Source organism: Girardinichthys multiradiatus, chromosome 9, assembly GCF_021462225.1.
Source record: "Girardinichthys multiradiatus isolate DD_20200921_A chromosome 9, DD_fGirMul_XY1, whole genome shotgun sequence".
Taxonomy (NCBI): domain Eukaryota; kingdom Metazoa; phylum Chordata; class Actinopteri; order Cyprinodontiformes; family Goodeidae; genus Girardinichthys; species Girardinichthys multiradiatus.
Window position 1 is genome coordinate 36,434,226 of NC_061802.1, and position 13,819 is coordinate 36,448,044.

The following is a 13,819-nucleotide window of genomic DNA, read 5'->3' on the forward strand; positions in this document are numbered from 1 at the left end:
GCATCCTTTCCTGTGATTGTTACATGTCAACCTAAGGAAAACTTCCTCCCAGGGATTGGTTGATGCTACTTTAACACGTGTATGTAATGTGAACATTATGTTGCTGCTGGTAATGACTGAGCACAGTGCAAAAGTTTCCACATTTTATCAAATGTCGCTGTGAATGTGTTTCTAAGAGCTTTTGAATATGTGGTTGTAATTGTGTCTATTGTGCAACAGACTAACACAAAGTAGTGCATAGATATGAAGTGGAAGGAAAAAAAATACATGGTTTCAACTTTGTTTTACAAAGACAAATATCAATAGTATGACATGCATTTGTTTAACCCCTGCTTTATTCTGATACCCCTAAATAAAACTCAGTAACATTTGTGAAGCATCTTGAAGACCGAGGGTTAGATTAGACAAAACAATATCCCACAATTTGGACATCCCACTCAACACTGTTCATCCAAAAACAGAGAGAAGGACCCAACTGCAAATCTACCAGGATATGTCCGTTGACCTAAACTGACATGCCGGGCAGAGAGAGATTAATCAAAGAAGAAGCCAAGAGGCCCGCAGTAACTCCGGAGGATCTGCAGACGACCACAGCTCAGGTGGGAGAATATGTTGGTAGGAAAACTATTAGTGTAGCCTTTGTAGAAGAGAGGCAAGAAGGAAGACATTGTTTAAAGGAAGCCATAAGAAGGCTTGTTGGAAACATGTAGATCAAGTGTCCTTTGGTCACATCAGACCAAAATGTAACTTTCTTGCACATGTAAAATACTGTATGGGGCAGGGGGGAAGCTGTATGAGAAGCTCAAAATAGAATCTCTGGTCCTCTGCATTAAAAAGATTCAACTTAGGTGATTTGGGCGTCTGGACATAATGCCTCCTGGGCACATCCCACTGAGAGGAGACCTCAGGACAGACCAGAACTTTCTGGAGAGATTACATATCCTGAAAGCATCTTGGGATCCCCCAGAATGAACACCAGAATAACACTGGGGCAAAGGAAACATACTGTGCAACAGTCTCCGGTTCACAGTTCTGGTTCAGTTAGTGTTGGTCTTCCAGCTGCAAGTTTAAGATCTGATTTCTAGCATCACCACGTGCTTGATCAGCCTCCTCTGTGAGATGCTCCTGCAGACTTTTTTTTTTTTTTTTTTGCCGAGGATCTGAAATGTTATGTTGAATGCATGACTCTCTCTTGTCCAGCTTTTCTAATCTAATAATTTAATTTACTTTTTCATCATGATACTGGATTTTACCAAGTGACGGATATCCCAACTTATTTTGACCCGTAAGCCTTGCAGAGATAACCTACTACAGCCCCTTATCCATGTTACGTCTTCAGGCGGCTCTGCCTTGCAACCTTATGATAGTTGTCTGGATCTGAAGTTCATGTTTTCTACCGAGAGAGTTCACATCACTGTTACAGGTTCCATTGCGGAGGTTGCGCTTCATTTTTCTATAATTAACCGTTATCTGCAGTTTCTTTTAAAAAACTTAAAAATAAAAGTCAAGATCTAATGAAATGGGTTGTTATCAGGAGAAAAATACCTTACCATTAGTTGGACATATAATATACATCTGGCAGAGGGAAAAGTCTCCCAGAGAAAGAAAACAAAGACAGTTTTCAATTTGTATATTTCCACTGGGGATTTGTGGGACCTGCTTTATTTAAAATGTCAACGAGTCTCCTGCATAAACACACAGTTTCAAAAATGCCCAAGCCGCATTAATGTTCCTCAAAACTAGTTATTTAATTAGTTATTACAGATGAATAGCATTGTAACTTGCCCAGGGTGTGCCAGGTCCTAGGCAGATAAAGAAATTTATAAAAAAAATAAAAATAAAATCAGAAGTGCAACAGTTCTTCAGGAGGAATAATAAAAACATCAATCTTTTTCCCTTTAAACAGCACCACCTTCTGGGACTACCGCGTAAAACATGTTCAACCTTGTTGAGATTCCTCATGACTGCAGCACCAGTCCACCCATGATCATTTACTTTCAGTAACAGCAGAGTTGCATCATGTGTTTCTGATACTGTCATCCAGTAAACGGCCTTAACGGGTATCCCCACAGTCCTGAGTGCAGTTCTGACCCTGTGAAGTTTGCAGGGACCATTGTGACTCTTCTCCTTCAGACCAGATGCAGTGCAGGACAGCTGTGGCACTCACTCTTCGGCACCTCAGGGAGAAGTGGCCCTCTGCTCGACTTTTGGCAGCAGGAACCCGATGAAGGCTCAGTGTGCCTGAAAACGAAGCGAACAAGGGTGGTGGGGGGTAGAAGGAGGGGAGGGACAGAAATAGAAGTCCAGTTTTATCACAGTGTCCTCATTTTCTTACTTTATTTGAACTCTGAAGAGGAGCTTTGCTGAGCAGGCATGTCTTTATCAGGCTGCTGAACACCCGCATAATTACAGAAATCAGGCAGGAGATGCGTGAAAGTCTCGTTTCTGACTCAAGTGCTTTAATCAAGAGATTGTTAACAGTCTTCTGCTCTCGTGTTACCAACTAATTCAGTAGTCCTCGGTCACAAATGTCAAAGCGCTGTCTCTTCACTTCCCTTCATTCCACTCTTGAGGACAACTTTCAAGCATGAATTTGAAGAAGATAAAATGAGTGTCTACATTACATAGATATGATCTGCTCAGAAATCTCAATTTTTGCACAGCTAGCCACTTCCACCAAGGTCTGTGGAAAAGGCCTTCATCAAGATGGACCTGAAACAATCATCTTTATTTTAATTTTTTATCATCTTTATTTTCTATTCTATTACCCACTCAGAGTCCAGAAGGACTGAGAACCCAGAAGAAGGCCAATCGGATTTATCAAGCTTGATCAACTTGTTTAAGATTTGGCTACAACGTTGTTCTACTATACTTTTTGTTTTCCTTACGTCTGAATTTTCTGCATTTTCTTTTGTTCCTTCCACACATCAGCATCACTCAGAGACTTTCTTTAAAAGCTGTATTTTGCCTACATGTCCTAGGTGAGACACCACCCACCATCTTGGGCCAGACAGAACGACCATCAGGCTGGTTCAAACAGTTACTGTACTGAGATTCACCGGTCAGGACAGCTGGAAATGGGACCATTTGATACTCTCAGTTAACCAGACTGGGTCCTGTTCAAGGAGACACAACACGACTCAGTCCAAAGTAAACTGTTTGATTTTCTAATAAGGTTGCATTCTGGGATGAGAAGCCGATTGACCTGAAAGTTTTAAGTAATCCTAATAAATATATAAGCGCAACTACTAATAGCCAGCTCTTTATTTCTAATTTCTAATTGAAGTGTAAAAATTGTAATTTTGAAACTAAATATATTTTTATGACACCTCATTAATTCCTCTTTAAGGGATTTATATGGCTACCAAATTAAGGACAATGTTTCTCTTCTTCAGATTTATATTTTTAAAGTCATGAGATGTAAAATGTTTATTTCATCAGACAGAAACTTGAAATATTATTAAGCAGCCTAACAGACTGCTACAACAGATCCACCATCTTCTCTCCCTTAAACACTGCTGCTTTCCCCGCGCTCAGACTGGATGATGGACACTCAGCATTCTGAGACAGGCAGACAGAGCATAGGGAATCAGTGAGACCTAAATAACTGGCATCATATTGTGTGTGTGTATTTTATGTGTTAGACAGTACCGTTCATCTCCAGCTTCAAGTGCAGAACTCACTAAATCCTCCTGGCTTTCCTTCTGAATCACAGGCATCACAATAACCTAATAAACACACATCTTCTTTTAGAAAACCTCCTTCTTGTACATCCTGCAAGTCAAAAACTGAGTGTACCTTAGGATAGCACTGGCAGAGGCTCCAAACAGTCCCAGCACAGACCATGGTGACCCCAAGGACACACATTGTGACATAGACGTTCGGCCGCTCCTGTGTCATGATGAAAAGGCCCATGGCCACCACAGAAAAGCCAGCCACTATGAGCCCGTATCGATAAGGTTTCCCTTCCACCATCGCCGCAAACCTCTGCTGCTGAATAAAGCGTGCACTCGTGTGAACTTGAAGCAGAGATTTAGTGAGCTGTTTGTGTGACAGAGCTTGAAGGTGAGGGTGGAGAAACTGCAGTCATGGTTCCACTCGGCTGCTTATTACAGCCTGCAGACAGCCTGGTCAGGTCAGGTATAAAATTGCAGGTACCTGTCTGTACCTGAAAGGTCACCTTGCTTCAGACTGCTGGGTAAAAGAAATCTCTCCACTCAGCTTGAGCAGTGCTCAGTTGGCTGTCAATGTTTGCTTGGTTTGTAGATATCCTCCCCTTTCCTCCTCACCAGGGATTTCCATTCTTTGAATAAAGAATCTACTGTTTATAACACCAGCCTGAGAAAGCTGCTCAGCTATTTGTGAACTCAGGTTTATGGTAACGTCACAACAAAACTAACAGGCAGTCTGCAAACTGTGGATACAAAGCTGAGTGATCAGTAACAATGTGCTGTTAGCATTCTGCTGTCATAGCTTTCCTGCGCAGAAGTCACATAAAGTCCATGCAGGTTAAAAGGAAAGCCCAATTCGGTGTCCAGAAGAGGCGATCATCATTCTGCTGCCTTTTAGCCAATGACTTCTTTGTGAAAATGAAATGGCTCAACAAAAATAGTAAAACTGTTGTATTTGCTATTTTATTACCCTCCCAATCAGTGTTTAGCTGATGTTTAGTACATTTGGAACCAAATATGTGCAAGGATTTGGCTCGAGTGGGTTCCCTTTAGTGTGATATATGTTTATTAATGCACAAATGTGGTCTACTGGCTTCCATAACAATAGGAGTTTGGGGTCTTGTGCTGCTGAACACAATTGGTCATCTGGACTTCTCATTCATTCCACAAGTTCATATGAATGGTAAACTACATGACTGGCATTTATATTTAAAATATTTTTCTATTCAACCAAGAAGTTTTTTTCTGATGAGAAATGAGACAGGCATCTTTCAAAATCTAACACAATATAAAAGCAGTATCATTTTTATTACAAATATTTAGATATTTTATTTGTGTCTTAATAAAAAAGGGCATTCACAAACTATTGATTACAGGTTTTTGCATGTTTACAATGGTGTTTTGACTATTTATCTTTTGTAATGAGGTTTAAATCTTTAGGCACGAAAGGCCTCCTTCCCATCACCCTAATCTTTAGCCCCCTTTACAGATTCTCTATGAGATTCAAGCAAGCACTCTGGCTGGGCTGCTCAAAGCGGTAAAATTAAACGATTACTTCAAGCCAAAATCTGTCGGAGGTATGATATATAAATCATTTTGGGCTTAACTGTGAAAAGCAGTTTTGCACTCAACTATTATTTTCAGTTCTCTAACTGGTAAAATGGTAAAAGGCCTGTACTTGTATAGCGCTTCATCAAGTCTGAGGACTTCAAAGTGCTTTACACTACAATCAGTCATCCACCCATTCATACACAGCTGGGTCCCTGGGGCGGACTGACAGAAGTGAGGCTGCAATACAATCGGCGCCACTGAGCCCTCTGACCACCATCAGCAGGCAAGGACACAACGGCCGAGACTGACAGAGTGAGGGTTCGTACTGCTGTTTACAGGATGAACAATATGCATTGTCAGAAAAAAATGAAAAACATACTAACCGACGTCTGCTATAGCAATGAATGGAATTTAATTCAGTGTACGGGAAAAACATACACCTGATAGTATTCCTCTAGTCTAGTTAGATTTGTTGTTTTATGTTTCTTTACTAAATTCATCTCTAAAATTCTGTAAATCTTTAGTTATTGATTTTATTAACAAATAGCTCCAATAATAATTTAATGTCCAATTAAAGTGCTATTTTTGATGAGATTGACAAACTGCAATACATAAACATCATTTAACATAACCTCCTTCAATTCCCTCCATGTAACAACAAGCAACAAACAGCCAAACCTGCAGATATGCCCTGAGGAACATTTCCTGTAACTTTACAGCACCACCAAAAACACCAAGATTTAAAAAATATATATTTCATACCAGAAATCAAAGAAATTATTATAAATAAATCCTTTATTTTTTACAGTAGAAGCTTGTTCTCACTTCATGACCCCCATGATGACCTCTTTTGTATGTGATGCATTCATTTCTTTTTCCTTGTCTTCTAGACTAACAAATTCTGCCTAAAAGAAATTGTTAAAAACAACAGTTTAATACAAGTTAATTATTTATTAAAATGCATATGTAAAAAACACCAAAGGTTTATAAATTTTGTTTTCTTTTTTGAATACTACATAAGCTGGGAGGTTGCACAGCCTCCCCATGGAAGAAGATCTACTGTCCAGGCTTTTCTGTATGGCATTTGCATGTGTTTCCTCACCCTCACAGTCCAAAACCATGACTGTCAGGTTAATGGATAACCAAAGACGGAGTTTGTGGCAGCTGGTCTTCTAATGTACTGACAATCCATCCAAGATGCAACCCACTTATGACCCACTCGCTGTTCACATCCCTTTTAAAACGGGCCAGGTTTTTGTTTTCAACACAGAACCTGTTTAAGGTTATTGCAACTTTTTATGTTTCCCCCTTCTAAAGATTTGTTTTTGTTTAAAATATACAAGATATACTGTATGTCACATTATATGTGGCTGGAAATACTTATCATGGTCTCATGTCTTTACATCTTAGAATCCTGATATTTCGACAGGGGAGAGGACGCTTTTGAGAACTGCTGGATTCCAGGCCAGAATGAAGCAAGTAAGGGAAATAAAAAAAATAAAAAATAAAAAAATGAATAACTGCATTAATTAAATGACGTGGAGAAAATATGAAACTGAATATGAGTTGCGCCACTAGTTAATCAAAAGCAATATATGTTTTAGCAGTAGGTCTGTTCAAGATAAATAAAATTGAACTTATTTATTTCTTGTAGTTAAACAGTGGCTTATAAAGGAAGAAAAGTTAATATATATACCTAAAATTAGCATTTTCTAACAGCCTTTAGGTCGTTGGACTCAATAATGTCCACTGCACTCCTCTGGTCCTTATGGTCTAACCTTACACAGGAAGCCTGAGCAAAACTGAATCTTGATCGGAACAGTTTCAAGGCACAGAGATGGTTTGCAGCTGTGAGTTCATCCATAGCACTGAAGGTTTAGTCTGAGCTCTCGCTTTGAAGAACAGTAGGCACTGAAGGGAGTTTAGGATGTCCAACAGAATTCAAACTTGCCTGCTGTACTCTTCATTTATATATTCAGTGTGTTCAAAATGTTGCTCCTCATTGTGCTCATCGTTGTGCTCATCGTTCAGCTGTTCACTGTGCCCATGGTTTATCTGCTCGCTGTGCTCCTGGCTCTTCATCACTGTGTCATATGAAGGAGGCGGCTCCATAGTCCAGGGAGGCGGGGTGGAGGGTAGGGAGGGTTCGGGCTCCGGTGATGTACTGACGGCGTCGGCTGAAATCTCCCGACGGATTCGGTCCAACCTCCTGATGAAAACATATAGAGATGCTATGAGTTGAGACATACACAGCCAGAATATTTAAAGTACCCTTAAAATCAGAGGTGTCCAAAGTATGGCATGTGGGCCATTTCTGAACTTCAAATAATTTTGTCCAGCCCATGGCTGCAATTCAAGAAGAGTACAAATTTGGTCTGCCTGTTGATGCAGATGGATGCAAAAGTGCTCACATATCACATCCAGAGCAAGAGCTGGGTAGAAGGTCTTCATCATGACATTACATCAAACTAATCTTTAATTGCAGAGAGTCCTGAGATCATCAAATGCAATGCTAGATTGAGTGTAACTTAAGGTTATGGAACTCTGTCTTTTAAAGACATAATGAAAAGGTTTTTGGGGAAAAAATGATATAATCTATTTTTTCAACGTCTGATGACATCATGTTGGGTTCATGTCTGGCTGCCATGGTGGACGGACTAAGAGACACACAGAGGAGTTGTGCCCAACTGAATCAACAGACAAGTCTGATCCACTGCTTTTAATATTAATTGTTTTCTTTTAAAGTTTCAGCGAGCTTTGTTTGTTTTTGCCTTTATGTGCCTGTAGTAGACACCAGAAACCAGCCCATCTGGCAAGGTCACAGTTCAGTTGTGAGTTTTGAAGACTGGAACCCCCAAACATCCAGAACCTGCGCCAGAATAAAACAGCCAGCACCTCCCTGGAGAGACAACCCTTTAGGTCTGATCGAACAGATGTTCAGAGCTGAGATGAGGAATGGGACATTTAAAACTGCAGGTCACGACCCAGTCCGGTTCATTGAGAGGTGACACAACCACAACCAGAAAAAGAATAAGGTGTCATCACTTTATCCAAGGATGTTTTGGGGCATCAGGACCTGTTGGATATTAGGTCTTCCTTTGTGTGAATTCCCTTTTTCTGAACTTTTTAAACTTCCCCTGAGACTTCATTCAGTTGGTTCAAATGATGTGAAACACCTTGAGTTAACCTTCCAGAGAGAGAGTCATCAATATACATTTAAAGTTAAATCTTTAATAAGCTAATGGAATAATGATTTAAGCATTTAGATTTCATGTTTCTTTAAGTTGTATTTGTTTACTTATCATTGAAATACATTAGTTTGAATAATAATGGGTTCATTATTGATTATATCAGTTGCTGGATCCAACATCAACATCAATTTCTAATTGAAGTGTTAATATTGTGATCCTGGGAATAAATATATTTCCAGAATATATTTCTTTGTGTGAAGTATGCTGACAAAGAGATTTTACTGCTTCAAATAGAATTTTGATAGCTATATAAATACTATATATTATTTAGTAGGACTAATCTTATTTTCAATACATTCATTTAATTAAGATGCTTATCAGATGCTCCAGTTAACGATCCACTGTTTATGAGGCCTTATCACTTCTCTACACTCCGACATGGGATCACTCCTGCCGGTTACCATAGCTGTATAAAGCCACACAGTGATGTTTATTCTGCACTGAAAAAAAGCGCATAGAGCAGATTATAAACTCTGTATAACACAGCTTTAAACAAAACACACAATAAACCAATCACCTGACATGCAGGAGGAATATCACCCTTTGGACATTATAGCTCAATATTTAGGTCATATCAGATACATGAAGGTATTCACAGATCAAAGTTTTATTTTTTGTAAAACTGTATGTGTGGAGATCTGGTAAAGCTCACTAATAAAGATGACAAGGTTTCCAGTTGTGTTAAATTTAGCCAAACTGCTACAGTGTTGCTAACATGGGATGTCATCTGGCTGCCTGAAGCTAGGACGCTTTACCACAGCACCAGTGAACTCTGCCAATAGACTGCTGAACACAGGAACAGTCTGTTCTTTATTCTGAATGTCTTTTGTTATTTATGAGACAAAAAATATGTGATCTTGTTTGTGTAAATAAACTTGCCATTTAAGTCAGGCTAATCTTAAACAGCAGGTTTATTTCATATATAACTATCTGATTCAGTCATGACCACATTTGTTCATTCATTATTTTTTGCCTTATGATTTATTGATTATCCACCTAAACACTTGTCTTCCAGCTAAAAATATGGCTGTCTCCATGAACTACTACTCCGTGACCTAAAAAGGAAGCCCATAATCAGCCAATCAGTTGTTTTCCATCATCATATGTGTTAGTTTTCCTGATATGTCTTCCTGGTCTTTTCCATGATATGTGCTTCAACCTGCAATCTTTCTCAGCAATCTCTTGCTGATTTCCCTCAAACAAGCGAAGGAAATATTGAACTTGAGTCCAGCTGGCTCATCTGCAGTAGTCTATTGTTCCCTGTGGCAGGGGTTCCCTGTCTGGTAGTGGATAGCCAGTTCATTATTTTGGAGCAGCTGCTTCCATGCATTGGACTTTGGTTTTAAGACAACTATTCGGTGCACTCAGAAAATAAAAACATGGTACGCACTTTCACACCTCAGGATAAATGATATTTATTTTGGTTATCCTTCCATTTTGTACCGTGTCCTATTACCAGATTCAGCTTTATATATGTCCGCAGAGTATTACAGTGTTGTGAAAAAGTATGTGCCCCTTACAGGTTTCTTCTGTTTTCTTTTGGGGTTTTTTTGTCACACGTTTCAGATCATCAAAATAATTTTTACATCCAACAATAAAAACCTCAATAACTATATAAAATGCAAGGTGGAAAAAAACTATCACGGCACCATATTTAAAAGTTATTGCTTGTGCCACCCTTCACAGCATCTCTGCTATGAAAACAATAGCATTCATTCCAATAATTGGCAATATGTCTCTTAGTTTCCTGTGGAGGACTTTGAGGCCACTCTTGTTTGCAAACCTGTTTTAATTTAGCCGCTTTGGGGGTTTCTGGTCATGCAAGGCATATTTGAAATAATGCCAGAGCATCTTAATCAGATTTAAATCCTGAACTTTGACTAGGCCAGTTAAAATCCTTGATTTCGTTTAGATTTTTTGAGTCATTCAGAGGTGGATTTGCTGCTGTGCGTTGGATCACTGTGCCGTTGCATAAGCCAAGTTTGCTTGATGTTGAATTTATGTCCAGAGTTTCTCCAGGATTAGTTGCGAGAGACTAGAATTCCTAGTTCCATCAATTACAGCAAGTTACTCGAGTCCTGAAGCAGCAAAGCAGCCCCAGACCATCACACTAACACCACCATGCTTGACTGTGAGTAAAATTTCAAAAATGTTGAGACTCACACCTTCCATAACATTCAATTTTGTCTCGATAGTCCACAGAATATTTTCCAAAACATCTTGGGGATTAAAAATGTGTTTTTTGGCTAACGTGAGATGGTTGTTTGTGCTCTATTTAGGCAGAATTGTTGATCTGTTGTAACTCTTCCAGGGATGCCATTTCTGCCCAGTCTCTTTCTTCCTGCTACTTCATAAATGCTGACCTTAACTCAGGCAAGTGAAGCCTGCAGAGCTTTAGATGTTGGTCTGAATGCACTCTTGGTAGCCCAGCCACTCCTGGAAAGAATCACCGGTTTAATGTTGTTTTTCAATTGATGGATAATAGCTCTCAGTGTGGTTTACTGAAGTTCTAAACATTTAGAAAAGACTTTGTAACCCTTTCCAGACTAATGGATGTCAAAGATGTCGTTTCTTATCTGATTGTGAGTTTCTATTGCTTTTTTAAGTCTTTTAGCCTACTTTGTGCAAGTTCTATTTAAGTGATTTCTTGACTCTACAGGTGGTTAATCTCAGTTAAGTCATGATTTAACAAAGGGGGGGATGACTTCTTTTGCACACAGAGCCAGGTTGGTTTCGACAGCTTTTTTACTTTTACAAATGAAATCCTTGTTTAAAAACTACATTTTGCATTCACTTGGATTAAATTTGACTGATATTAAAACATTCAAGTGTGACAAAAAGAAAAAACAGAAAAAAAAAATCAATACTGTAGCTATTACTTTTTCACAGCACTGTAGCGGTACTTTTCGTTGACTGGCCACTGAATGCATACTAATACAGTAATTTAAGATGGTGAGCGTGCTCCACATAATTGCTGATGATTAGCAATGTATGCGTGTTGGGGAGCAGAGTTTAGTATAAGCTAAAGGTGAGATTACTGTAGTCTTATTAAAGCCCTTGATAAAACTTAATTCACATTTTACATGTCTGTGCTTGAGCCTCATTGTCAAAAGTCTAAAAATCAGTTTTTTTATGGAGAAATGTTTTTTTTTCTTCAAATGAATCTTTCTGTTTTATCCCCAAACCCAAAGTAGGGAACGGCCACTTCACTTCAACAAAACATTTTAAAGATACTGAATCTTCCTTTCCAATCTGCTGTCATGGAGGTTTAAAGCATATTTACCTTTGTATGGCCAGGGCCTGCTGTGGACTGAAGCGTGTGCCTGTAGGGGGGTGCAGGAGAAAATGTCCTGGCACTCCTACTTGGAAATTCTTCTTAGCCATGCAAACTCCTGCCACCACCAGGCTCAGACCCCCCATACCCAGAAATATCCCAAGTACAACCAGTGGGACTGTTGTGTGGTTCATGCCATAGCTAAAGACCATGATTCCCCCGGAGGTCATCAGCAAGACGCCCAAACAGAGGAGCGTGCCATGATGGATCGTCATCTCAGGAGCTCCTGCCCTCCAGGGCTTTATTTCTTCCTGTTCCCGCAGGAGAGAGGAGACAGATGAAGATCCAAGATCGCATGTGAGTGTATGTGTGGGTGAGAGAGTCGACTGAAAGAGAAATGCAGAAAGGTAACAAGTACCAGCAGAGAGAAAGCAGACGGAATATGTGAAACACGTAAATAAGTGCAGGAGTGAGCGCGTCGGTGCGCATAATTATCGATCCTCTCCATACCTGCAGGAAAATCGCGCTGAGAAAGCTTCACCATTACTCCTTTCCAAGTTATCAACTCTGACACCCCGTCTGTAGTGATCCCGATCCCTGGAAATAATCATGGAGATCCAATCAATCCAGGCCATTCCGAATTTCCTGCGAATCCGCCGCGCCCCTCTCATACCCCAGCCCATCTGTGGCTTTATCGCCTCTTTCCCCGCTGAACACTCATTTCCGTCTTTTAGTGTTGCTCTAGAGATTACAGCGCCGAAGATTTGTAGGATCGGAGTTGATGTTGAACGCTGCCCGAGTGGATTTCATCTGGTCCCAGCAGCTGCAGTGGAGGAAGTGCTTATATTTTTAATGAGGAAGACTTTCACTGACGAGGAATGGAGGGCAGGGCGTTTACACCATCTAAACATTGTCACTTTGCCGCTGTTTGCACATATACAGGTCCTTCTCAAAATATTAGCATATTGTAATAAAGTTCATTATTTTCCATAATGTCATGATGAAAATTTAACATTCATATATTTTAGATTCATTGCACACTAACTGAAATATTTCAGGTCTTTTATTGTCTTAATACAGATGATTTTGGCATACAGCTCATGAAAACCCAAAATTCCTATCTCACAAAATTAGCATATCATTAAAAGGGTCTCTAAACGAGCTATGAAGCTAATCATCTGAATCAACGAGTTAACTCTAAACACCTGCAAAAGATTCCTGAGGCCTTTAAAATTCCCAGCCTGGTTCATCACTCAAAACCCCAATCATGGGTAAGACTGCCGACCTGACTGCTGTCCAGAAGGCCACTATTGACACCCTCAAGCAAGAGGGTAAGACACAGAAATAAATTTCTGTACGAATAGGCTGTTCCCAGAGTGCTGTATCAAGGCACCTCAGTGGGAAGTCTGTGGGAAGGAAAAAGTGTGGCAGAAAACGCTGCACAATGAGAAGAGGTGACCGGACCCTGAGGAAGATTGTGGAGAAGGGCCGATTCCAGACCTTGGGGGACCTGCGGAAGCAGTGGACTGAGTCTGGAGTAGAAACATCCAGAGCCACCGTGCACAGGCGTGTGCAGGAAATGGGCTACAGGTGCCGCATTCCCCAGGTCAAGCCACTTTTGAACCAGAAACAGCGGCAGAAGCGCCTGACCTGGGCTACAGAGAAGCAGCACTGGACTGTTGCTCAGTGGTCCAAAGTACTTTTTTCGGATGAAAGCAAATTCTGCATGTCATTCGGAAATCAAGGTGCCAGAGTCTGGAGGAAGACTGGGGAGAAGGAAATGCCAAAATGCCAGAAGTCCAGTGTCAAGTACCCACAGTCAGTGATGGTCTGGGGTGCCGTGTCAGCTGCTGGTGTTGGTCCACTGTGTTTTATCAAGGGCAGGGTCAATGCAGCTAGCTATCAGGAGATTTTGGAGCACTTCATGCTTCCATCTGCTGAAAAGCTTTATGGAGATGAAGATTTCATTTTTCAGCACGACCTGGCACCAGCTCACAGTGCCAAAACCACTGGTAAATGGTTTACTGACCATGGTATCACTGTGCTCAATTGGCCTACCAACTCTCCTGACC

The 13,819-nt window shown here is 40.3% G+C and overlaps 1 protein-coding gene across 2 annotated transcripts; it reads right to left on the reverse strand.

Moving 5' to 3' along the window:
* Positions 1-6,153: 6,153 nt before the first annotated feature.
* On the reverse strand, positions 6,154-12,602 carry si:dkeyp-51f12.3 (uncharacterized protein LOC107988041 homolog). Of its 2 annotated transcripts, none has more exons than XM_047373843.1 (3): positions 12,258-12,602; positions 11,757-12,058; positions 6,154-7,431 (listed from the first exon to the last, which is right to left on the reverse strand). In XM_047373843.1, the coding sequence occupies exons 2-3, from the start codon at positions 12,020-12,022 to the stop codon at positions 7,164-7,166; spliced, it is 534 nt and encodes a 177-aa protein (XP_047229799.1). In that variant the 5' UTR covers positions 12,023-12,058; positions 12,258-12,602; the 3' UTR covers positions 6,154-7,163. The 2 variants fall into 2 exon arrangements, with proteins under 2 accessions (XP_047229799.1, XP_047229798.1); XM_047373842.1 differs by having other exon boundaries at positions 11,757-12,133.
* Positions 12,603-13,819: the final 1,217 nt, after the last annotated feature.

Bases quoted from the DNA above. Each gene is read 5' to 3' on its own strand.
- si:dkeyp-51f12.3 (XM_047373843.1), bottom strand. From the start codon at position 12,022: ATGACGATCCATCATGGCACGCTCCTCTGTTTGGGCGTCTTGCTGATG. The intron at 7,432-11,756 runs GTAAATATGCTT...TGTTTTCATCAG, and splicing joins CAGGCCCTGGCCATACAAAG to GAGGTTGGACCGAATCCGTC.